The sequence below is a fragment of the Carettochelys insculpta genome, chromosome 22 (assembly GCF_033958435.1).
Source record: "Carettochelys insculpta isolate YL-2023 chromosome 22, ASM3395843v1, whole genome shotgun sequence".
In the NCBI taxonomy this organism is placed as follows: domain Eukaryota; kingdom Metazoa; phylum Chordata; order Testudines; family Carettochelyidae; genus Carettochelys; species Carettochelys insculpta.
In genome coordinates, this window is record NC_134158.1 from 11921467 (window position 1) to 11946505 (window position 25039).

The 25039-nt window shown below is 64.0% G+C and overlaps 1 protein-coding gene across 5 annotated transcripts in view; it reads right to left on the bottom strand.

Moving 5' to 3' along the window:
- Positions 1 to 23027, bottom strand: part of ATP2B3 (ATPase plasma membrane Ca2+ transporting 3) — a 67558-nt gene extending 44531 nt beyond the window's left edge. For all 5 annotated transcript variants that reach the window (XM_075016682.1, XM_075016683.1, XM_075016681.1 and 2 more), the window contains exons 1-5: positions 22823 to 23027; positions 21054 to 21251; positions 8124 to 8381; positions 7431 to 7556; positions 3791 to 3916 (exon numbers count right to left, since the gene is read on the bottom strand). In XM_075016682.1, the coding sequence (XP_074872783.1) occupies positions 3791 to 3916; positions 7431 to 7556; positions 8124 to 8381; positions 21054 to 21251; positions 22823 to 23027 (913 nt within the window). The remainder of the gene's footprint in view (positions 1 to 3790; positions 3917 to 7430; positions 7557 to 8123; positions 8382 to 21053; positions 21252 to 22822) is intronic.
- Positions 23028 to 25039: the final 2012 nt, after the last annotated feature.

Sequence of the window (25039 nt, forward strand, 5' to 3'; positions counted from 1 at the left end):
TGTTGGAGTCGGTCCCAGAAGGTGGAGGGGCCGAGAGCCCAACCCCCAGGAACAAGTGACCCCTGAGGAGGCTGACATGCTGAATGAGTTTGTCCCGAGACAGGGTGCTCATGGTCCTTGACAGCGAGTGTCACAGTGAAGAAGGGGTTCCTCTGAGAGTCTGTTGGAGTCGGTCCCAGAGGGCAGAGGGGCCTACGGCCTAACCCCGGGGAGCTTGTGACCCGCAAGGAGCCTGGCACACTGAAGGGATTCTTCCAGGAATCGTGGGGTGCAGCGGGCATCAGCCTGAGAGCCTGCAACCACGCTGAGCAACTCCACTGTGAAGTGGGAGCACCTGGAAACCGAATCGAGATTAAAGAAGCTGGACAAGGCAGCGTGGCTGTGCAGTGGCAGAGCTGAGGGTTAAGGAAAATCCTGCAGAGGTGAGCCCAGATCGGGGCAGGGAACCCTGGACTGCATGGAGTTCTGAACCAAGTGGCCTGCCACAGCTCAAGGAGGGAAGGAGCGATTCCAACCCATCATCTACTAGTGGCCAAGACAGACCTGCAAAGAGTTTTCCAGGCCTGGGCCAAGGAAGGAGCCTGTGTGTCTGTGCAGGAAAGCAGCTGATCCACTGGGAATGGCAAGTTATCTGTGAGAGAAGCTGCTCCACCTTCTGTGTGTGTGTGGAGACCAGCCGGGGGGGCTGGGACAAATGAGAAAGTGTCTCCCATTGTCTGTCTGTGTTGAACAGCAGCAGCCTGGGGAGAGAGCAGAGCCTGCATTTGGAAAAGGTGCCAATGAGGAAACTAGCCCATTGTCTGAGGAAGATTCACCAGCCTGGGGTGGCTGGAGAAGGAACCACCAGGAAAGAGCATTCCAGGTGTGCCTAAACCCAGCCATGGGGGCTGGAACAGAGGGAATGGCTCTGGGATGGGCAGTGGTATCCCTGCTAAGGACGCTGGTCCTTGGTGCAAGAAAAGTGCTTCTGCTTCTGGGGAAGTGAATCCTTTGCCTGAGCCTGTGGGGGCTCAAGATGGAGCCAAGATCCCAGAGCTGGATCTGAGGGCAGCTGAAGCCCAGATGGGAAGTGGGCCTGCCTCTGTGTCTCTCGGGGGGATGATGCTTTAACTTGGTCTAATCCAGTTAGTATCATCAGGGAATCCCAGAGACCAGACGATTCTGGTGCTTGTTCTTTGCCTGATGCTGAGGTGTTACTGGGATGGGGTGAGAGGACTCTGTCCTTCCAGAGTCATCCTCTCGCCAGGACACAAGAACAGATGGGCAATGGAGTTATGCTGACTGATGAAGATAAAGGAGCTGGTAGCAGAAGGGAGGAAAGGGACCCTGACCTTCTGTCCGGTGGTACTGGCTGTCTGCCTGGAGGGGGATTATGTGGGAATCTGCCTGATGGGCCAGAAGTGATCCTGGGTGAAGGTGAACCCCAGGAGCTGGTTGTGGCTCAAGGGAGCAGTGCCCCCGTGGAGGCAGACAGGGGTGAGTTGTTGTTTGGGGGAGCTCTTGAGGAAGAGAATTTCCCTGAAACTTTTCCTGACCCGTCTGTGGGGACTGCAGAAAATGGGAGTGAGGTGAAGAAGAGTGAACAGGAAAGGTGCTTGTCTGTAAGAGCCAGAGCAGCCCTTTGCCTGGGGAGAAGTTTGTTTCAGCTCCTGATGGCCAGGACCTGCCTGAGTATGAAACCACTGGCTGTGCTCTGCAAGGGTCCAAAGCAGGCAGTGTAAAAGTTTCTCAGGAACTGGAAGTTGGTGCAAGTAAAGTGAAAACTATCAGGGAATGTGAGCAGCCCTGTGAGAACCAAATAAAACTGCTGCACAGTCAGTCTCTGTAGGATGCAGGAGAACGCCAGCAATTCCCCATCTCCAGATGGTGGAAACACTTATATTCTCATACTGGATTCGACTTCTGATTCCACGGGGAGGCAGAAGTTGGAGGTAAAAGGACAAAGGAGCTTTGGGCCTGGTGGGCCAGTAAGGGATAAACAGGGATTCCTTCATGTGGATTCTGCGTCTGGGACTCACAAAACAAATCTCAGAAAGCAGTTTGGTTTGCAAATTTCCAGGCTGGCTGGGAGGGGGCGTCTCCCTGAGATCATCAATGGCCCAGCTCTTGTTAGAAGGGAGGGCACAGCCAGAGAGATCAAATTTCCACCCCAGGGGGCAAGGGAGAAGATTAGAACTTGATGGTGCTATGAAAGGCCTCAGCCATTTATCCCCAAAATACCAGATTCTCAAGGATGTTGCACAAAGGTTGTGGTCTACCAAAGAGCAACGTAAATGTGCAGTTGCAATGGGTTTGTTCTGTTACTCACGCTGACTGCTGTAACCAAGGGGTGCTGTTACCAAAAGCTGTAGAATTGTACCATGCACTGAATGTTTGGAAAGAGCCATTTGACATGATGACATTGATGTAGAAGCATGAATTGTATGTTGAAGGAGTCTGTAAGTCTGAAATGTCACCATTGTTCCCTGTAACTAGTCTTGCAACCTCTCACATGAGGAGGAACATTCCAAACCTATTGTGTGGCATGGAAGGGGAAACTGAGGCACACAGCCATTGTGGTGGTCTGGCTAAATGCCAAGGGTGGAAGCATTTGTACCTTCTTTTACTGGACTGTAACTGAATTCCAAACATTGGCCGGAGCAGCTGTATGGGCTGGTGGTCAGACAGGGCAGGGCCCAGACCAGAAAAGAACTATTTGATCTGTTGGTGCTGCAGCATCTGTATGGGCTCTGACTGCCCGACTTGAGAACGTGGCTGACGGACCGGAGACAGAGGCAGGGAGACCGACCAGCCTGAGGGAACTAAAGGGACTTGTCCGGCTGCATCACATGAAAAGAGCCAATACCAAGCTCCTGAGTTGGAGCCTCCCTCAGCAGGATTATAACATGGAGGTGGTGCACATCAAGGGAAGCACCGAGGGTACAGCCGATGCCCGATCACGAGGGGAGGGCCCCGAACTTCCCCAGGTCACTGGCTGAGTGACCCCGCTCAGTTCGGTCTGGAAGGGGGGAGAGATGTGATGGAGTGGGGGATACCTGTGTGTGTGTGTGAGTGGCTCACAGAGGGTGGGGGGCTCCTGCTGAGGGTAACCCTGATGACCAGGTAACACCTTTGTACTGGAGACAAAGGAGGAGGTGGAGCCTGAGGGGTTTGAATTGGAACTGGGAGTTGGAAGCAGTGAGTCTGGGCTGAGGGAGAGAGAGACAAAGGAGGAGGCCAGGCCCCAGCTCTGGGGCCCCACGGGGCCTCCTCTCCCCAACATGGATTGGGCTGGCTGTCTCTGCCTGCTGTACTGACTCCTCTGTATGATGCTGTGTCCTGTCGGCTAATAAACCCGCTGTTTTCCTGCTGAGTGAGAGACTCTCCTGCCTGCGGACAGGGTGCAGAGCTTGGGGGACCCCAGAACCCCATCACAGCCTGACACTAAGGCTGTGTGGGTGGGAGCTCAGAACGTGGGGACAGTTCAAAACCCCAGTGCAGTCAACTGAGGAAGCGTCCTCCCCAGAACGTCCTTGAGTCAGCAGGGACCAGCACCAAATGTGTGGAGTCAACATGCGACAGTGAAGACTCAAAAGGTGACATGAAGTCAGCACACGACGGTACGGAGTCTCCACGAGCTACGTCGAGTCCGCCCAGGTGAGGTGCCATGGGGAGGCAATGACGTCTGCTCAAGGCACAACATGGCAGAGACCTTAACCACAGCGAGACGGGAGCTGGCAGAACCAGCCGGGAGGAGGACATGACAACGGACACCAAAAACAAGGCCTGGGCTGACTGAAGGGGCACTCACCTTTCTTCTCCTTCTTCTCCTCTTCCTCTGCCCCAGCTCCCAGCAGAGTGAAGATAATCCCCGTCTGGGAGTTCACCCCCACAGCTGTGACCACCATTCGCCCTGACCCTTCCATGACATGAGTGCCTAGCAAAGCAGAAGTGGAGTTAGCAGGAGGCCAAGTGTGTTCCATTCTGCTGCTCAGCCCACCTAGCTCCCCTTCCTGGCTCTGAAGCATGCCCCCAGGGAGAGCACCCCCCAGGGAGAGCACCCCCCAGGGAGAGCACCCCCCACTGAGCCCCAGATCCCACAGCATGGCCCCACCAGTGCCTGGCATGGACTGCCAGGAGAGAGCCCCCCCACCCGCCAGCATGGCCCCACCAGTGCCTGGCATGGACTGCCAGGAGAGAGCACCCCACTGAGCCCCCCCGTCCGCCAGCATGGCCCCACCAGTGCCTGGCATGGACTGCCAGGAGAGAGCCCCCCCACTGAGCCCCCCGTCCCCCAGCATGGCCCCACCAGTGCCTGGCATGGACTGCCAGGAGAGAGCCCCCCCACTGAGCCCCCCCATCCGCCAGCATGGCCCCACCAGTGCCTGGCATGGACTGCCAGGAGAGAGCACCCCACTGAGCCCCCCCGTCCGCCAGCATGGCCCCACCAGTGCCTGGCATGGACTGCCAGGAGAGAGCCCCCCCACTGAGCCCCAGATCCCACAGCATGGCCCCACCAGTGCCTGGCATGGACTGCCAGGAGAGAGCCCCCCCACTGAGCCCCCCGTCCCCCAGCATGGCCCCACCAGTGCCTGGCATGGACTGCCAGGAGAGAGACCGCCCACTGAGCCCCCCGTCCCCCAGCATGGCCCCACCAGTGCCTGGCATGGACTGCCAGGAGAGAGCCAGCCCACTGAGCCCCCCCGTCCGCCAGCATGGCCCCACCAGTGCCTGGCATGGACTGCCAGGAGAGAGCACCCCACTGAGCCCCCCATTCGCCAGCATGGCCCCACCAGTGCCTGGCATGGACTGCCAGGAGAGAGCCCCCCCACTGAGCCCCCCCGTCCGCCAGCATGGCCCCACCAGTGCCTGGCATGGACTGCCAGGAGAGAGCACCCCACTGAGCCCCCCATCCGCCAGCATGGCCCCACCAGTGCCTGGCATGGACTGCCAGGAGAGAGCACCCCACTGAGCCCCCCATCCGCCAGCATGGCCCCACCAGTGCCTGGCATGGACTGCCAGGAGAGAGCCCCTCCACTGAGCCCCCCGTCCCCCAGCATGGCCCCACCAGTGCCTGGCATGGACTGCCAGGAGAGAGCCCCTCCACTGAGCCCCCCCGTCCGCCAGCATGGCCCCACCAGTGCCTGGCATGGACTGCCAGGAGAGAGCCCCCCCACTGAGCCCCCCGTCCCCCAGCATGGCCCCACCAGTGCATGGCATGGACTGCCAGGAGAGAGCCCCTCCACTGAGCCCCCCGTCCCCCAGCATGGCCCCACCAGTGCCTGGCATGGACTGCCAGGAGAGAGCACCCCACTGAGCCCCTCATCCCCCAGCATGGCCCCACCAGTGCCTGGCATGGACTGCCAGGAGAGAGCACCCCACTGAGCCCCCCGTCCGCCAGCATGGCCCCACCAGTGCCTGGCATGGACTGCCAGGAGAGAGCCCCCCCCACCGAGCCCCCCGTCCCCCAGCATGGCCCCACCAGTGCCTGGCATGGACTGCCAGGAGAGAGCCCCCCCACTGAGCCCCTCATCCCCCAGCATGGCCCCACCAGTGCCTGGCATGGACTGCCAGGAGAGAGCACCCCACTGAGCCCCCCGTCCGCCAGCATGGCCCCACCAGTGCCTGGCATGGACTGCCAGGAGAGAGCCCCCCCACTGAGCCCCTCATCCCCCAGCATGGCCCCACCAGTGCCTGGCATGGACTGCCAGGAGAGAGCCCCCCCACTGAGCCCCCCATCCGCCAGCATGGCCCCACCAGTGCCTGGCATGGACTGCCAGGAGAGAGCCCCCCCACTGAGCCCCCCGTCCGCCAGCATGGCCCCACCAGTGCCTGGCATGGACTGCCAGGAGAGAGCCCCTCCACTGAGCCCCCCGTCCCCCAGCATGGCCCCACCAGTGCCTGGCATGGACTGCCAGGAGAGAGCCCCCCCCACTGAGCCCCCCGTCCGCCAGCATGGCCCCACCAGTGCCTGGCATGGACTGCCAGGAGAGAGCACCCCACTGAGCCCCCCGTCCCCCAGCATGGCCCCACCAGTGCCTGGCATGGACTGCCAGGAGAGAGCCCCCCCACTGAGCCCCCCGTCCGCCAGCATGGCCCCACCAGTGCCTGGCATGGACTGCCAGGAGAGAGCCCGCCCACTGAGCCCCCCGTCCGCCAGCATGGCCCCACCAGTGCCTGGCATGGACTGCCAGGAGAGAGCCCCCCCACTGAGCCCCCCGTCCGCCAGCATGGCCCCACCAGTGCCTGGCATGGACTGCCAGGAGAGAGCCCCCCCCACTGAGCCCCCCGTCCCCCAGCATGGCCCCACCAGTGCCTGGCATGGACTGCCAGGAGAGAGCCCCCCCCACTGAGCCCCCCGTCCGCCAGCATGGCCCCACCAGTGCCTGGCATGGACTGCCAGGAGAGAGCCCCCCCACTGAGCCCCCCGTCCGCCAGCATGGCCCCACCAGTGCCTGGCATGGACTGCCAGGAGAGAGCCCGCCCACTGAGCCCCCCGTCCGCCAGCATGGCCCCACCAGTGCCTGGCATGGACTGCCAGGAGAGAGCCCCCCCACTGAGCCCCCCGTCCGCCAGCATGGCCCCACCAGTGCCTGGCATGGACTGCCAGGAGAGAGCCCCCCCACTGAGCCCCCCGTCCGCCAGCATGGCCCCACCAGTGCCTGGCATGGACTGCCAGGAGAGAGCCCGCCCACTGAGCCCCCCGTCCGCCAGCATGGCCCCACCAGTGCCTGGCATGGACTGCCAGGAGAGAGCCCCCCCACTGAGCCCCCCGTCCGCCAGCATGGCCCCACCAGTGCCTGGCATGGACTGCCAGGAGAGAGCCCCCCCACTGAGCCCCTCATCCCCCAGCATGGCCCCACTAGTGCCTGGCATGGACTGCCAGGGGAGAGCACCCCACTGAGCCCCTCATCCCCCAGCATGGCCCCACCAGTGCCCGGCATGGACTGCCAGGAGAGAGCCCCCCCACTGAGCCCCTCATCCCCCAGCATGGCCCCACCAGTGCCTGGCATGGACTGCCAGGAGAGAGCACCCCACTGAGCCCCCCGTCCGCCAGCATGGCCCCACCAGTGCCTGGCATGGACTGCCAGGAGAGAGCCCCCCCACTGAGCCCCCCCGTCCCCCAGCATGGCCCCACCAGTGCCTGGCATGGACTGCCAGGAGAGAGCCCCCCCACTGAGCCCCCCGTCCGCCAGCATGGCCCCACCAGTGCCTGGCATGGACTGCCAGGAGAGAGTCCGCCCACTGAGCCCCCCGTCCGCCAGCATGGCCCCACCAGTGCCTGGCATGGACTGCCAGGAGAGAGCACCCCACTGAGCCCCCCTTCCGCCAGCATGGCCCCACCAGTGCCTGGCATGGACTGCCAGAGGAGAGAGCCCCCCACTGAGCCCCCCCGCCGCACATCCCTGCTCCCCTACAGCAGCTCAGCATGCCGAAGGCTCTCCCCTCACCAGAGAGCAACATGGGATCCTTCTCCACTGATTTCCGCACATGGTCCGATTCCCCAGTCAGGGAGCTCTCGTCGATCTTGAGGTCGTTCCCCTGGATGAGAATCCCATCAGCAGGGAGCAGGTCGCCTAGCGGGAGAAAATGGCCCAGTCAGGCACGTGTGCTCCCCTGCCCTAGTGGGTGCTCCTGGGATCTGGTCTCCCTCACCCCAGCGTCTGGCTGCCCCCACATGCTCCACAGCCCTTCCTCCGATCACACCATGTGCCCATCTGCCCCCACCTCGACAACTGCAAGCTCAGACCCCCAGCCCCTTTGCCTCCAGCTGGCACCTGCATCCCTCTCTGCCCCTGCCCCAGATGGGCAGAGCCCCACACCCGACTACCTCCTCTGGGATTAGACCCAGGCACCCAGCTAAGCTGGCTTCCGGCCACCTGGGATCAGACCCACCTGCCAATCTATCGCTGCCTTGGAAGAGCCTGGGTCACCCGCACCCCACAAGCCTGTCTGCCAAGTGCCAGGATTACCCTGGAACATCTGCTGTCCCCCCGCGAGCCTGGCCCAGTTCATCCCCCTGCCCTAGATCACCCCTTGCTGCACAAGCCCCGACCACTGCTCCCTGCACAGACCCCTCTGAGCCAATGACAGGGCCACCCCAGGGAGCGCCCCCTCTGTGCCCGGCATCCCAGCGCCCTCACCATATTTGATCTGGGCGATGTCCCCCACCACCAGGTCGGCCACGGGGATCTGGCTCTGCTCCCCACTGCGCAGCACAGTGAATTTCTGCTCCTGCTCAATGCGGCTCTGCAGGCCCCGGAACTGCTTCTCCTTGCTCCAGTCATTGAAGGCCGTGACCAACACCACGCAGATGACAGACAGCAGGATGGCTGCGCCCTCAATCCAGCCGGCCTCCGCCTCGCCCTCGTCCTCCGCCCCGGCGGCCAGGTTCCCGCAGGCTGAGCCGCCAGGGACCAGCACAGCAGGGATGAGAGGAGGGTGGGGGGCAGCAGGAGCCGAGAAAAGGGAACAGTGCATTGAGCCCCACAGACACCCCCTGGCTCCTGGAAAACACACCAGCTGCAGGCCAGGTCGGCAGCTGTAGGCACAGAGCGGGAAGCCTGCTCCATCCCTTCCTCCCTGGAGCACAGAATGAGTTGGGGGGTCAGCATGGGGGGCAGAGCGGGCGGCACAGGGATGGATGGGGGTCGGCATGGGGCAGACCGGGCGGTAGAGATGGATGGGGGTCGGCATGGGGGGCACACTGGGCAGCACAGGGATGGATGGGTGTCGGCATGGGGGGCACACTGGGCAGCACAGGGAGGGCTGGAGGTCAGCGGGGGGGCAGAGCGGGCGGCACAGGGATGGATGGGGGTCGGCATGGGGGGCAGACTGGGCAGCACAGGGAGGGCTGGGGGTCGGCGGGGGGGAAGAGCGGGCGTGTGATGGGGTTCTGGGGTCCCCCAAGCTCTGCACCCTGTCCGCAGGCAGGAGAGTCTCTCACTCAGCAGGAAAACAGCAGGTTTATTAGCCGACAGGACACAGCATCATACAGAGGAGTCAGTGCAGCAGGCAGAGACAGCCAGTCCAATCCATGTTGGGGAGAGGAGGCCCCGAGGGGCCCCCAGAGCTGGGGCCTGGCCCCCTCCTTTGTCTCTCTCTCTCTCCCAGCCCAGACTAACTGCTTCCCAACTCCCAGTTCCAATTCAAACCCCTCAGGCTCCACCTCCTCCTTTGTCTGCAGTACAAAGGTGTTACCTGGTCATCAAGGTTACCCTCAGCAGGAGCCGCACACCCTCTGTGAGCCACTCACACACACACAGGTATCCCCCACTCCATCACAGGGCAGCACAGGGATGGATGGGGGTGTGAAGGGGCTCAGGGGTCCCCATGCACTACACCCCGTCTGCTGGCAGGAGTGACTCTCACTCAGCAGGTACAACAGGAGGTTTATTAGGCAACAGATGCCCAGTTCCTCACAGAAGCGTCAGTGCAGCAGTCAGAGACAGTCCTTCCAACCCATCCTGGGGAAGAGGAGCCCGACGGGTGCCCCTCTGGGGTGTAGCTTTCCCCCTCCTCAGGCTGGCTCCTTCCAGCTCCCTCTTCCCACCAGCCTCTAACCACCGCCCCGATTCAAAATCAGCTCGGCTCCACCCTCCTCTTTATTCAGGGCTCAGGTGTTACCTGCCAGCCTGGGTTACAGCCCCAGGGTCATCCTTACCCACTGGGAGCTGCTCTGCCTGTCTCACACATCCAGCCTGCATCTCCCACGCACCCCACCCCACACCATCACATCTCTCCCCGCTTCCAGACCGAACTGAGTGGGGTCACTTAGCCAGTGACCTGGGGAAGTTCAGGTCTCTCCCTGCGTGACAGGGCATCGGCTATGGTGTTGTTGTTCCCCTTGACGTGGACCACCTCCATGTCGTAGTCCTGCAGGAGCAGCTCCACCGCAGGAGCTTGGCGTTGGCCCCTTTCGTGTGATGCAGCCAGGCCAGGGGTGAGTGATCGGTGTACACGGTGAAACGCCGTCCAAACAGGTACGGCTGCAGCTTCCCCAGCGCCCACACCATGGCCAGACATTCCTTCGCTATGGCCGCGTAGTTCTGCTCCCGGGGCAGCAGCTTCTTACTCAGGTACACGATGGGGTGTTTCTCCCCTTTGTCATTCACCTGCATTAGCACCGCCCCCAGCCCCACGTCTGAGGCATCGGTGAACACCAGGAAGGGTTTGTCGAAGTCTGGATTTGCCAGCACTGGGGCCCTGACCAGAGCCTCCTTCAGAGCGCAGAGGGCCTCTTGGCACTGCTCGGTCCAGACCACCTTGTCAGGCTTTCCCTTCTTACACAGCTCCGTGAGGGGGGCTGCGATGGAGCTAAAGTGGGGCACAAACCTCCGGTAGTACCCCGCCATCCCAATGAAGGCCTGGACCTGTTTCTTAGTCTGGGCTGTTGGCCAATCTCTGACAGCCTCCACTTTAGCTGGCTCTGGCTTTAAGCAGCCGCTGCCCACCTTGTGGCCCAGGTAGGTCACCTCAGCCATTCCCACCTTGCACTTCCCTGCCTTGATAGTCAGACCAGCCTTCTGGAGTCGGTCCAGCACCTGCTTGACTTGGGACACATGGTCCTCCCACGTCTGGCTGAAGATGCAAATGTCGTCCATGTAAGCCAGGGCAAAGCTCTCCATCCCTTTCAGTAGCTGGTCCACCAGACGCTGGAAGGTAGCGAGTGCCCCCTTGAGGCCAAAGGGCAGGACCAGGAACTCGTAGAGCCCCACAGGGGTGATGAAAGCCGACTTGAGCCGGGCATCTTCGTCTAATGGCACTTGCCAGTACCCCTTGGTGAGGTCTATGGTGGTGAGGTAACGGGATCCCCCCAGCTTGTCTAAAAGGTCATCAGACCTGGGAATGGGGTAGGCGTCCAATACGGTGATGGCGTTAAGCTTGCGATAGTCCACACAAAACCAAACAGACCCATCTTTTTTAGGGACTAACACCACAGGAGAGGCCCAGGGGCTGGACGAGGGTTGGATCACCCCCAGAGCCAGCATGTCTTCAACCTCCTGGTCTATGTCCTGAGCCGTCCTCCCTGTGGCTCTGAATGGCACACACTTGATAGGGGCGTGGGTGCCTGTCTCTATTCGGTGGACAGCCAGGTCAGTGCGTCCGGGTCTGTCCGAGAACAGCTGTTGATGCAAATGCAGCACCTCCTTGATCTCTGTCTGCTGGGCAGGGGTCATCTCGTCTGAGAGGGTAATAGACTCCAGCAAGGAGCCGGCTCCAGTCCCTTTGAGCAAATCCACCAAGGGATCATCCCCCTGCCCCTCCCAGTGTCTGCACACGGCCAGCACCAATTACTCCCTGTCCCAGTAAGGTTTCATCATGTTCACACGATAGACCCGGTGGCTGTGGGCCCGGTTCGACAGTTCCACCACATAATTCACGTCATTCAGCTGTTTGACGACCTTGAAGGGCCCATCCCAGGCCGCTTGCAGCTTGTTCCTCCGCATGGGTACGAGAACCATCACTTGGTCCCGGGTGGCTTAGGCTCGGGCCCGGGCGTTACGGTCATACCAGACCTTTTGCTTCCTTTGGGCCATGGAGAGGTTCTCCCTGGCCAGGCCCATGAGCTCGGTGAGTTTTTCCCAGAAGGTCAGTACATAGTGTACCACTGACTCCCCTTCAGGAGGGGCCGTCCCCTCCCACTCTTCTCTGAGGAAGTCCAAGGGTCCCCGTACCCTCCTTCCGTACAGCAGCTCAAACGGGGAGAACCCTGTGGATTCCTGGGGCACCTCCCTGTATGCAAACAGCAGGTGGGGTAAGTACTTGTCCCAGTCATGGGGGTATTGATTCATGAAGGTTCTCAGCATCTGCTTTAGAGTCCCACTGAACTTCTCCACCAGCCCATTGGTCTGGGGGTGGTAGGCTGTGGCCCAGGTGTGCCGGACCCCACACTTGTCCCACAAGCTTTGCAGCAGGGCCGACATGAAGTTGGACCCCTGATCTGTGAGGACCTCCTTGGGGAACCCCACTCTGCTGAAAATGGACAGCAGTGCATCCGCCATGGTGTCAGCATCGACAGAGGTCAAGGCCACTGCTTCTGGGTATCGCGTGGCAAAATCTACCACCACCAAGATATATTTCTTCCCCGAACGCGTTGCCTTGCTGAAGGGGCCCACTATGTCTATAGCCATTTTCTGGAAAGGCTCCTCTATGATGGGCAGTGGCCTCAGGGCAGCTTTCCCCTTGTCTCGGCTCTTCCCCACCCTCTGGCAGGGATCGCAGCACAGGCAACACAGACGGACAGCTGCAAAGATCCCTGGCCAGAAAAAGTTCTGTAACAACCTTCTCCTGGTGCGGTGGATCCCCTGGTGTCCTGCGAGCGGGATATCATGGGCTAGGTACAGCAGCCTGCGCCGGTACTTTTGGGGGACCACCAGTTGCCTCTGGACCTTCCATGGCTCCGCTTTGCATCTGGGAACCCATTCCCGGTACAGGAATCCCTTTTCCCACAGGAATCTCTCCCTGCAGCCCTCCCCCAGCTGTGGAGCTGGGCTGAGACTGGCCACTTCCCTCATCTTCTGCAAGGAGGGGTCTCTCTGCTGCTCTGTGTGATGGAGTGCGGGGAGTGCAAATGCGAGGCTCAAGCTGGATGTCTGAGGCTAGCAGCAGCTCCCAGTGGCTAAGGATGACCCTGGGGCTACAACTGGCAGGTAACACCTCTGCCTGAACAAAGAGGAGGGAGGAGCTGAGCTGTTTTTTTGAATCGGGGGACAGCAGTGAGAGGCTAGGGGAAGAGAGAGGGAAGGCAGCCAGCCTGAGGAGGGGGGAAAGCGACACCCCAGAGGGGCACCCCTCGGGGTCTTCTCCCCAGGACGGGTCGGAAGGACTGTCTCTGACTGCTGTACTGTCTCTTCTGTGAGAAACTGGGCATCTGTTGCCTACTAAACCTCCTGTTGTAGCTGCTGAGTGAGTGTCACTCCTGCCAGCGGACGGGGTGCAGTGCAGGGGGACCCCTGAACCCCATCACACTCTGCCTGGAACTCTTCGGCCGGGGCAGGGGCAGAAGCCACTTCCCCTTCCCTGCCTGGCTCCGGGACTCCTGGCCTGTGAGATCTGGTTTTTGGGGGCCCCCTTTCTCTCAGGGTTGGCCTCTGTGGCTTTGGCTGGGCATGTACCCCCGAATCTAGGGAACGCACCCCTCGTTTTCTTTGGCTACTGGTCAAGACCAGGGCACGAGGGCGTTCACCTGGGCAGTTCTCCAGGTCACCCCCCATCAGTACATCCACAGGCAAGTGGCTGTGCAGGCCCACCTCCTTGGGGCCTTCCTTATCCTCCCATTTCAGGTGCACCCTCGCCACGGGCACCTTGAAAGGGGTCCCGTTAATTCTCTTTACAGTCAGGTGGGAATTGGGCATCATGCGGCCTGATACCACCACCCCGGGTCGGGCCAGCGTCACATCAGCACCTGTGTCCCAGAACCCCGTGACCTTTTTCCCATCTACCTCGAGGGGTGTGAGACACTCGCTCTGCAGAGGCAGCACCAACCCCACTGTGTAAACTGATCTCTGTGTGTTTGGTCCCCCTGAGGAGCTGGTCTGTGGGGCGGACTTGGCCCAATCTGAGGACCCACTGTCAGCACCACCCGCCTTGGCCGCCAGCCTCTCTGGCTTCTGGGACTCCACCCAGTTGACTCCATGACCCCCTGGCCTGCTCAACCTGTGTGGGAACTTGGGGCACTGGGCTGATCTATGCCCCTTTCGCCCACAGCGATAACAGCCCAGGTCTTGCTGTGTCCCTCAGGCCGGCTGCTCTGTCCAGGCTCTGCTTGGCTCTCTGGGGGGTGAGTGGCCGGCCCCTCTTTCCTGGGCTCACCCAAGCAGTGATCCCCTCTGTCGTACAGCCAGGAACTGGTCTCTCTGAGACTACCAGTCTCGCCGGGACTCCCTCTCTTTGTGGGGCTCACTTTCAAACCTGGCCCAGCTGTTTGTGAAGTCATTTGCCAGTTTCCCTGCATTGTGTGAATCCCCAGGCCTCCGGTCCACGAGCCGCACCCTCAGGTCAGGTGAGCACATCTCGTAGAATCGCTCCACGACCGCCAGCTCGACCAGGTCCTCTACGGACTGGACTCCCATCCCAAACACCCACTTCCGGTAGTATTGCCTCAGGCGGGCGGTTGTATCTACATGGGTTTCCTCTGGCCTCTTCTGCGTCTCCTGGAACTTCTTCTTGTACATCTCCGGAGTCAGCCCGAACTTATGGAGCAGGGCGTGTTTGACCCGTTCATAGTCCCCAGGCTGCAGCCCCTCCAGCTGGCTGAGCACCGCTGCGGCCTTCTGGCCCAGCAAGGGGGTGAGGTGCCAGAGCTACTCAGCTGGGGGAACCTCGTGCAGCTCACAGGCTCGCTCAAAGGCGGTAAGGAACTCGTCCATGTCCCCTGGGTCCTGACACTGGGCCAGCACACGCGTCTCCAAGTGACTGGCCACCCCGAGCCGTCTGGCCCTCTCCCTGCTCACCGCAGCTGGGGCCTCTTGGCGTCTCGCCTCTGCCATGGCTCGCTCATGCTCCCGCTCTCGCTCTCTCTCCTTCCGTTCTCGTTCTTTCTCCTCCCGCTCTCGCTCTCTCTCCTCCCGCTGTCTCTCTTGTAGCTGGCGCTTGTGTTCACGCTCTCTGTCCCGCTCCTGACGCTCGTGTTCACGGTCTCCGTCCCGCTCCTGGCGCTCGTGTTCACGCTCTCCGTCCCACTCCTGGCGCTCGTGCTCACGCTCTCCGTCCCGCTCCTGGCGCTCGTGCTCACGCTCCCCTTCCCGCTCCTGGCGCTCGTGTTCACGCTCTCCGTCCCGCTCCTAGTGCTCGTGCTCACGCTCTCCATCCCGCTCCTGGCGCTCGTGCTCACGCTCTCCCTCCCGCTCCTGGCGCTCGTGCTCACGCTCCCTTTCCCGCTCCTGGCGCTCGTGCTCACGCTCTCCTTCCCGCTCCTGGCGCTCGTGCTAACGCTCTCCGTCCCGCTCCTGGCGCTCGTGCTCACGCTCTCCTTCCCACTCCTGGCGCTCGTGCTAACGCTCTCCGTCCCGCTCCTGGCGCTCGTGTTCACGCTCCCTTTCCCGCTCCTGGCGCTCGTGTTCACGCTCCCTTTCCCGCTCCTGGCGCTCGTGCTCACGCTCTCCTTCCCGCTGCTGGCGCTCGTGTTCACGCTCTCCGTCCCGCTCCTGGCGCTCATGTTCACGCTCTCCGTCCCGCTCCTGGCGCTCGTGTTCACGCTCTCCTTCCCGCTCCTGGCGCTCGTGTTCACGCTCTCCGTCTCGCTCCTGGCGCTTGTGTTCATGCTCTCTTTCCCGCTCCTGGCGCTCGTGTTCATGCTCTCCTTCCCGTTCCTGGCGCTTGTGTTCACGGTCTCCGTCCCGCTCCTGACGCTCGTGTTCACGCTCTCCGTCCCGCTCCTGGCGCTCGTGCTCACGCTCTCCTTCCCGCTCCTGGCGCTCGTGTTCACGCTCTCCGTCCCGCTCCTAGTGCTCGTGCTCACGCTCTCCATCCCGCTCCTGGCGCTCGTGCTCACGCTCTCCCTCCCGCTCCTGGCGCTCGTGCTCACGCTCCCTTTCCCGCTCCTGGCGCTCGTGCTCACGCTCTCCTTCCCGCTCCTGGCGCTCGTGCTAACGCTCTCCGTCCCGCTCCTGGCGCTCGTGCTCACGCTCTCCTTCCCACTCCTGGCGCTCGTGCTAACGCTCTCCGTCCCGCTCCTGGCGCTCGTGTTCACGCTCCCTTTCCCGCTCCTGGCGCTCGTGTTCACGCTCCCTTTCCCGCTCCTGGCGCTCGTGCTCACGCTCTCCTTCCCGCTGCTGGCGCTCGTGTTCACACTCTCCGTCCCGCTCCTGGCGCTCATGTTCACGCTCTCCGTCCCGCTCCTGGCGCTCGTGTTCACGCTCTCCTTCCCGCTCCTGGCGCTCGTGTTCACGCTCTCCGTCTCGCTCCTGGCGCTCGTGTTCATGCTCTCTTTCCCGCTCCTGGCGCTCGTGTTCATGCTCTCCTTCCCGTTCCTGGCGCTTGTGTTCACGGTCTCCGTCCCGCTCCTGACGCTCGTGTTCACGCTCTCCGTCCCGCTCCTGGCGCTCGTGCTCACGCTCTCCTTCCCGCTCCTGGCGCTCGTGTTCACGCTCCCTTTCCCGCTCCTGGCGCTCGTGCTCACGCTCTCCTTCCCGCTGCTGGCGCTCGTGTTCACGCTCTCCGTCTCGCTCCTGGCGCTTGTGTTCATGCTCTCTTTCCCGCTCCTGGCGCTCGTGTTCATGCTCTCCTTCCCGTTCCTGGCGCTTGTGTTCACGGTCTCCGTCCCGCTCCTGACGCTCGTGTTCACGCTCTCCGTTCCGCTCCTGGCGCTCGTGTTCACGCTCTCCTTCCCGCTCCTGGCGCTCGTGCTCACGCTCTCCTTCCCGCTCCTGGCGCTCGTGTTCACGCTCTCCTTCCCGCTCCTGGCGCTTGTGTTCACACTCTCCGTCCCGCTCCTGGCGCTCGTGTTCACGCTCTCCGTCCCGCTCCCGGCGCTCGTGTTCACGCTCTCCGTCCCGCTCCCGGCGCTCGTGCTCACGCTCTCCTTCCCACTCCTGGCGCTCGTGTTCACGCTCTCCTTCCCGCTCCTGGCGCTCGTGTTCACGCTCTCCGTCCCGCTCCCGGCGCTCGTGTTCACGCTCTCCGTCCCGCTCCCGGCGCTCGTGTTCACGCTCTCCTTCCCGCTCCCGGCGCTCGTGTTCACGCTCTCCGTCCCGCTCCCGGCGCTCGTGTTCACGCTCTCCTTCCCGCTCCTGGCGCTCGTGCTAACGCTCTCCGTCCTGCTCCTGGCGCTCGTGTTCACGCTCTCTGTCCCACTCCTGGCGCTCGTGCTCACGCTGTCTGTCCCGCTCCTGGTGCTTGTGTTCACGCTCTCCTTCCCGCTCCTGGCGCTCGTGCTCACGCTCTTTGTCCTGCTCCTGGTGCTCGTGCTAACGTTCTCTGTCCTGCTCCTGGCGCTCGTGTTCACGCTCCCTTTCCCGCTCCTGGCACTCGTGTTCACACTCTCCTTCCCGCTCCTGGCGCTCGTGTTCATGCTCTCTGTCCCGCTCCTGGTGCTTGTGTTCACGCTCTCTTTCCTGCTCCTGGTGCTCACGTTCTCTCTCCCATTCCTGGTGCTCCAGTTCCTTTAATCGCACCTTGAGCTCCAGCCATCACAGCTCTGCAGTGGGGGACTCTGCCCGCGATGGACTCCCACTAGCTGAGCACGACCTGGTGGGCACCATGTCTGTCTGATGGCTTCGAGCTCCCGCTCCTGTTGGAGAATCCAAAATGCTTCCTGAGGGTTACTGGCCACTTCCTGCCGGGACAGACTCTGCCCGTCCGGATCGGTCATTCTCCTCCAGCTGGGCAATCAGCTGGGCCTTGGTCACCTTCCCCACAGTCAGGCCCCTCTCTCTGCACAGCCCCGCTAGCTCTGCCTTCAGGAGCCGGGTGTAATCCATCTTCCCACTGTCTCCTGGGGTATCCACTCACCAGCAGCAGCTGCAGAAATCGCTCTGTTCCACCTCCAGCACCTCCGGCTCTTGTGGGGCTTGGGAGCTCATCCATGGGTGCAGTGCATCCCACTCCTGACACCAGTGTGACCAGGTTCAGGGATCCCCATGCACTGCACCCCGTTCGCTGGCAGGAGTGACTCTCACTCAGCAGGTACAACAGGAGGTTTATTAGGCAACAGATGCCCAGTTTCTCACAGAAGCGTCAATGCAGCAGTCAGAGACAGTCCTTCCAACCCGTCCTGGGGAGAGGAGCCCGACGGGTGCCCCTCTGGGGTGTAGCTTTCCCCCTCCTCAGGCTGGCTGCCCTCCAGCTCCCTCTCCTCCAGCTTCTAACTGCCACCTCTGATTCAACGCCCCCTTGGCTCCTCCCTGCTCTTTGCTCAGGGCAGAGCTGTTACCTGCCAGCCTGGGTTGTAGCCCCAGGGTCATCCTTAGCCACTGGGAGCTGCTCTGCTTGTCACACACACATCCAGCCTGAGTCTCACATGCACCCCCCCCACTCCATCACAGGGAGTTGGCATGGTGGGGCAGACCAGGCAGCACAGGGATGGATGGGGGTCGGCATGGGGGGCAGAGCGGGCGGCACAGGGATGGAAAGGTGGCGGTTTAGAGGTCAGATGGGGAAGTGGAGGAGCAGCAGGTGGACGGAAGGATGGGTGGACGGGCCAGTGGGGGGACGGATGGACAAGCCAGCGCAGGGACGGGCGGACGGGCCAGTGGGGGGACGGATGGACAAGCCAGCACAGGGACGGGTGGACGGGCCAGTGGGGGGACGGATGGACAAGCCAGCACAGGGACGGGCGGACGGGCCAGTGGGGGGACGGATGGACAAGCCAGCACAGGGACGGGCCAGTGGGGCGACAGATGGACAAGCCAGCGCAGGGACAGGCCAGTGGGGGGACGGATGGACAAGCCAGTGCAGGGATGGGTGGACAGGTCAGTGGGGGGACGGATGGACAAGCCAGCGCAGGGACAGGCCAGTGGGGGGAAGGATGGACAAGCCAGTGCAGGGACGGGTGGACGGGCCAGTGGGGGGATGGATGGACAAGGCAGCACAGGGACGGGCGGACGGGCCAGTGGGGGGACGGATGGACAAGCCAGCGCAGGGACAGGCCAGTGGGGGGGACGGATGGACAAGCCAGCGCAGGGACAGGTCAGTGGGGGGACGGATGGACAAGCCAGCGCAGGGACAGGTCAGTGGGGGGACGGATGGACAAGCCAGCGCAGGGACAGGCCAGTGGGGGGGACGGATGGACAAGCCAGCGCAGGGACAGGCCAGTGGGGGGACGGATGGACAAGCCAGCGCAGGGACAGGTCAGTGGGGGGGACGGATGGACAAGCCAGCGCAGGGACAGGCCAGTGGGGGGGACAGATGGACAAGCCAGCGCAGGGATGGGTGGACAGGTCAGTGGGGGGACAGATGGACAAGCCAGCGCAGGGACAGGCCAGTGGGGGGGACGGATGGACAAGCCAGCGCAGGGACAGGTCAGTGGGGGGGACGGATGGACAAGCCAGCGCAGGGACAGGCCAGTGGGGGGGACAGATGGACAAGCCAGCGCAGGGACAGGCCAGTGGGGGGGACAGATGGACAAGCCAGCGCAGGGACAGGTCAGTGGGGGGACGGATGAACAAGCCAGCGCAGGGACAGGCCAGTGGGGGGGACGGATGGACAAGCCAGCGCAGGGACAGGTCAGTGGGGGGACGGATGGACAAGCCAGCGCAGGGACAGGTCAGTGGGGGGACGGATGGACAAGCCAGCGCAGGGGCAGGCCAGTGGGGGGACGGATGGACAAGCCAGCGCAGGGACAGGTCAGTGGGGGGACGGATGGACAAGCCAGCGCAGGGGCAGGCCAGTGGGGGGACGGATGGACAAGCCAGCGCAGGGACAGGTCAGTGGGGGGACAGATGGACAAGCCAGCGCAGGGACAGGCCAGTGGGGGGACGGATGGACAAGCCAGCGCAGGGACAGATCAGTGGGGGGACGGATGGACAAGCCAGCGCAGGGACAGGCCAGTGGGGGGGACGGATGGACAAGCCAGCGCAGGGACAGGTCAGTGGGGGGGACGGATGGACAAGCCAGCGCAGGGACAGGCCAGTGGCGGGGACGGATGGACAAGCCAGCGCAGGGACAGGCCAGTGGGGGGGACGGATGGACAAGCCAGCGCAGGGACAGGTCAGTGGGGGGACGGATGGACAAGCCAGCGCAGGGACAGGTCAGTGGGGGGACGGATGGACAAGCCAGCGCAGGGACAGGTCAGTGGGGGGACGGATGGACAAGCCAGCGCAGGGACAGGTCAGTGGGGGGACGGATGGACAAGCCAGCGCAGGGACAGGTCAGTGGGGGGACGGATGGACAAGCCAGCGCAGGGACAGGTCAGTGGGGGGACGGATGGACAAGCCAGCGCAGGGACAGGCCAGTGGGGGGGACGGATGGACAAGCCAGCGCAGGGATGGGTGGACAGGTCAGTGGGGGGACAGATGGACAAGCCAGCGCAGGGACAGGTCAGTGGGGGACGGATGGACAAGCCAGCGCAGGGACAGGTCAGTGGGGGGACGGATGGACAAGCCAGCGCAGGGATGGGTGGACAGGTCAGTGGGGGGGACGGATGGACAAGCCAGCGCAGGGACAGGTCAGTGGGGGGACAGATGGACAAGCCAGCGCAGGGACAGGTCAGTGGGGGGACGGATGGACAAGCCAGCGCAGGGACAGGTCAGTGGGGGGGACAGATGGACAAGCCAGCGCAGGGACAGGTCAGTGGGGGGACGGATGGACAAGCCAGCGCAGGGATGGGTGGACAGGTCAGTGGGGGGACAGATGGACAAGCCAGCGCAGGGACAGGCCAGTGCGGGGGACAGATGGACAAGCCAGCGCAGGGACAGGTCAGTGGGGGGACGGATGGACAAGCCAGCGCAGGGATGGGTGGACAGGTCAGTGGGGGGACAGATGGACAAGCCAGCGCAGGGACAGGCCAGTGGGGGGACGGATGGACAAGCCAGCACAGGGACAGGTCAGTGGGGGGACAGATGGACAAGCCAGCGCAGGGACAGGTCAGTGGGGGGACGGATGGACAAGCCAGCGCAGGGACAGGTCAGTGGGGGGGACGGATGGACAAGCCAGCGCAGGGACAGGCCAGTGGGGGGGACGGATGGACAAGCCAGCGCAGGGATGGGTGGACAGGTCAGTGGGGGGACAGATGGACAAGCCAGCGCAGGGACAGGCCAGTGGGGGGGACAGATGGACAAGCCAGCGCAGGGACAGGTCAGTGGGGGGACGGATGGACAAGCCAGCGCAGGGACAGGCCAGTGGGGGGACGGATGGACAAGCCAGCGCAGGGACAGGCCAGTGGGGGGACGGATGGACAAGCCAGCGCAGGGACAGGTCAGTGGGGGGACGGATGGACAAGCCAGCGCAGGGACAGGCAGACTGGCCAGTGGACAGGCGGACACGGGGTGGAGCAGCGGCTGGACAGACGGACATCAGGCACGGTGCCAGCCCGTGCCGGAGTTGGCTCTCCAGTATGGCAAACACCCCCAGCTCCTGAGCCTGGGCAGCTCCCCGGGAGGCCCCCCGCCCCCTGCCCCCCACCAGGCACTGACCGGAGCTCTGCTGCCCCGGCGGGGCATAGAAGGACAGGCCCAGGGAGATGATGGCCGCAATCTCCAGGATGATGAGTGTCACGTCCTGCAGCGCCTCCCACACCAGCTGCAGGAAGGTCTTGGGCTGCTTGGGTGGGATGAAGTTCTGGCCATAGATCTGCCGCCGTTTCTCCAGGTCGGCTGTGTTGTCCGACAGGCCTGAGCAGCACAAGAGATGGGTGAAGGCAGAGCCAGGACTCCTGGGTTCTCGCTGGCTCTGGGGGCAGGTGGGTAGCCAGGGGAGGGCAGGGAGCAGGACTCCTGGGCTCTCGCTGGCTCTGGGGGTGGGTTGGTAGAGCAGGGGACCAAGACCCCAGACTTGGAGCTTTTCGCTGGCGGTCACAGAGCTGGGTCAGAGGAGGGGCAGAATTTGCTGACAACCCCTGGGCTGCAGCTGCTCCCTTGCCCATGTGACGTGTCTAATATTTAATGAGCTCCCACGTGGACACTGGGAAGGCAGGCAGGGCTGCCCAGGGGCTTCTGATCACCCGGGGGCCAGGTCCAGCCTGGGGACGCTGGGTTGCCTGCCAGGGAAGCATGGAAATGAATTACGGATGCAGGGTACAGGGCAAGGCACCGATGTCACAGACGGAACCCAGGCGTCCTGCTCCCTGCCCTCCCCCAGCTACCCACCGCCCCCCAGGCAAGAACCCAGGCGTCCTGCTCCCTGCCCTCCCCCAGCTACCCACCGCCCCCCAGGCGAGAACCCAGGCGTCCTGCTCCCTGCCCTCCCCCAGCTACCCACCGCCCCCCAGGCGAGAACCCAGGCGTCCTGCTCCCTGCCCTCCCCCAGCTACCCACCGCCCCCCAGGTGAGAACCCAGGCGTCCTGCTCCCTCCCTCAGGAACCACCAGCCCCTCCCCCTGAAGAATTCAGGTGTCCTGGATTGGGAGGGGGCTGGCAGGGGGGCACAGCCGGTGTCTCATCTCTGTTCCACACGGGGGGCCCCTTGGGGGGTCCCTGTCCCTGTCTCTGTCCCTCGCTCACAGCAGCTCTGGCCCCAGCTGCAGCATCAAGGGCGACTCAAGGGGAACCCAGTGAGCAGCAGCTGAGGCTGCAGCCCCCCCAACCCATCCTGCCCCCCCCGGCTCCGCCCCTCCACTTTTGCAGGGACTGTAACCACCCCCAGAACATGAATGGAGGTGAGAGGTCAGGCATCCAGGCCCCCTACCCCTGCCCCTGCCCAAGAACCCAGGAGTCCAGGTTGCCCTGTTGCCCACCCCCTCTCAGGAAGGGTTCAACAAGGGAGAAAGGGTCCCTGATAAAAGAACGGGTGGCAAATTTTAACCCTTTGAAGAAGTGAATATCAGGACTCCTGGGTTCTCTCTGGTGCTGGGAGGGCAGTGGGGGCTGGTGGTCAGAGCTGGGGGACAGGACTCCTGGGTTCTCTCTGGCACTGGGAGGGCAGTGGAGGCGGGTGGTTAGAGCAGGGGGCCAGGACTCCTGGGTTCTCTCCGGCGCTGGGAGCGCAGTGGGGGCTGGTGGTCAGAGCTGGGGGCCAGGACTCTTGGGTTCTCTCTGGCGCTGGGAGGGCAGTGGGGGTGGGAGGTTAGAGCAGAGGGCTGGGGGCCAGGACTCCTGGGTTGTCTCCAGCGCTGGGAGGGCAGTGGAGGCTGGTGGTTAGAGCAGGGGGCTGGGGGCCAGGACTCCTGGGTTCTCACTGGCGCTGGGAGGGGCAGGGGCTGATAGCCCCATGCTGGGGTCCCCTGCCCGTGCGGGGCAGCCAGTACCTTGAGTGGGGGAGGTCTTGAGGCGGTGGCAGAGCCCACTGACATCTGTGTAGCTGTCCTGGATCTTGTGCAAGGCCTCTGCCCCACGCAGCTCCATGAGTGCCCGCAGCTCCAGCAACGTGCAGCCCAGGCCGCCTGTGGGCTGCAGCTCCCGCCGCCGGCTGCTGGGGCAGGGCCCCAGCGCGCTGTTAGCCAGCTCACCCATGGCACAGCCCGGCAGCACTGCGGGGAACAGAGGCAGGGCTCAGGGAATGGGTCACTGGGGACTAAGGAGAGCCCTTGTCAGTGCTAGGGGGTGCTGTGGGGCTCGGCAGGGGCTTGTCGGGGGGTGGGTACTGTGGGGCAGGACATGGGGTTCAGTAGGGGGTGCTGGGCTCTGCACCTCAGGGAAGGGCACACGGGGGGCCATACCATGCAGAAGGGGCTCAGGAGGTTGCAGGAGCCATGGGGAAGGGGCTCAGGAGGGCGCGGGGGGATGTGCCGTGGGGAAGGGGCTCAGGAGGGCGCGGGGGGATGTGCCGTGGGGAAGGGGCTCAGGAGGGCGCGGGGGGATGTGCCGTGGGGAAGGGGCTCAGGAGGGCGTGGGGGGATGTGCCGTGGGGAAGGGGCTCAGGAGGGCGCGGGGGGATGTGCCGTGGGGAAGGGGCTCAGGAGGGCGCGGGGGGATGTGCCGTGGGGAAGGGGCTCAGGAGGGCGCGGGGGGATGTGCCGTGGGGAAGGGGCTCAGGAGGGCGCGGGGGGATGAGCCGTGGGGAAGGGGCTCAGGAGGGCGCGGGGGGATGTGCCGTGGGGAAGGGGCTCAGGAGGGCGCGGGGGGATGTGCCGTGGGGAAGGGGCTCAGGAGGGCGCGGGGGGATGTGCCGTGGGGAAGGGGCTCAGGAGGTTGCAGGAGCCATGGGGAAGGGGCTCAGGAGGGCGCGGGGGGATGAGCTGTGGGGAAGGGGCTCAGGAGGGCGCGGGGGGATGAGCCGTGGGGAAGGGGCTCAGGAGGGCTCTGGGGGATGTGCTGTGGGGAAGGGGCTCAGGAGGGCGCGGGGGGATGAGCCGTGGGGAAGGGGCTCAGGAGGGCGTGGGGGTTGTGCCGTGGGGAAGGGGCTCAGGAGGGCACTGGGGGATGAGCCGTGGGGAAGGGGCTCAGGAGGGCGCGGGGGGATGAGCCGTGGGGAAGGGGCTCAGGAGGGCTCTGGGGGATGTGCCGTGGGGAAGGGGCTCAGGAGGGCGCGGGGGGATGTGCCGTGGGGAAGGGGCTCAGGAGGGCGCTGGGGGATGTGCCGTGGGGAAGGGGCTCAGGAGGGCGCGGGGGGATGTGCCGTGGGGAAGGGGCTCAGGAGGGCTCTGGGGGATGTGCCGTGGGGAAGGGGCTCAGGAGGGCGCGGGGGGATGTGCCGTGGGGAAGGGGCTCAGGAGGGCGCGGGGGGATGTGCCGTGGGGAAGGGGCTCAGGAGGGCGCTGGGGGATGAGCCGTGGGGAAGGGGCTCAGGAGGGCTCTGGGGGGATGAGCCGTGGGGAAGGGGCTCAGGAGGGCGCGGGGGGATGAGCTGTGGGGAAGGGGCTCAGGAGGGCGCGGGGGGATGAGCCGTGGGGAAGGGGCTCAGGAGGGCTCTGGGGGATGTGCCGTGGGGAAGGGGCTCAGGAGGGCGCGGGGGGATGTGCCGTGGGGAAGGGGCTCAGGAGGGCGCGGGGGGATGTGCCGTGGGGAAGGGGCTCAGGAGGGCGCGGGGGGATGTGCCGTGGGGAAGGGGCTCAGGAGGGCTCTGGGGGATGAGCCGTGGGGAAGGGGCTCAGGAGGGCGCGGGGGGATGAGCCGTGGGGAAGGGGCTCAGGAGGGCTCTGGGGGATGAGCCGTGGGGAAGGGGCTCAGGAGGGCGTGGGGGGATGTGCCGTGGGGAAGAGGCTCAGGAGGGCGCGGGGGGATGAGCCGTGGGGAAGGGGCTCAGGAGGGCTCTGGGGGATGAGCCGTGGGGAAGGGGCTCAGGAGGGCGTGGGGGGATGTGCCGTGGGGAAGAGGCTCAGGAGGGCGCGGGGGGATGTGCCGTGGGGAAGGGGCTCAGGAGGGCGTGGGGGGTTGTGCCGTGGGGAAGGGGCTCAGGAGGGCACTGGGGGATGAGCCGTGGGGAAGGGGCTCAGGAGGGCGCGGGGGGATGAGCCGTGGGGAAGGGGCTCAGGAGGGCGCGGGGGGATGTGCCGTGGGGAAGGGGCTCAGGAGGGCGCGGGGGG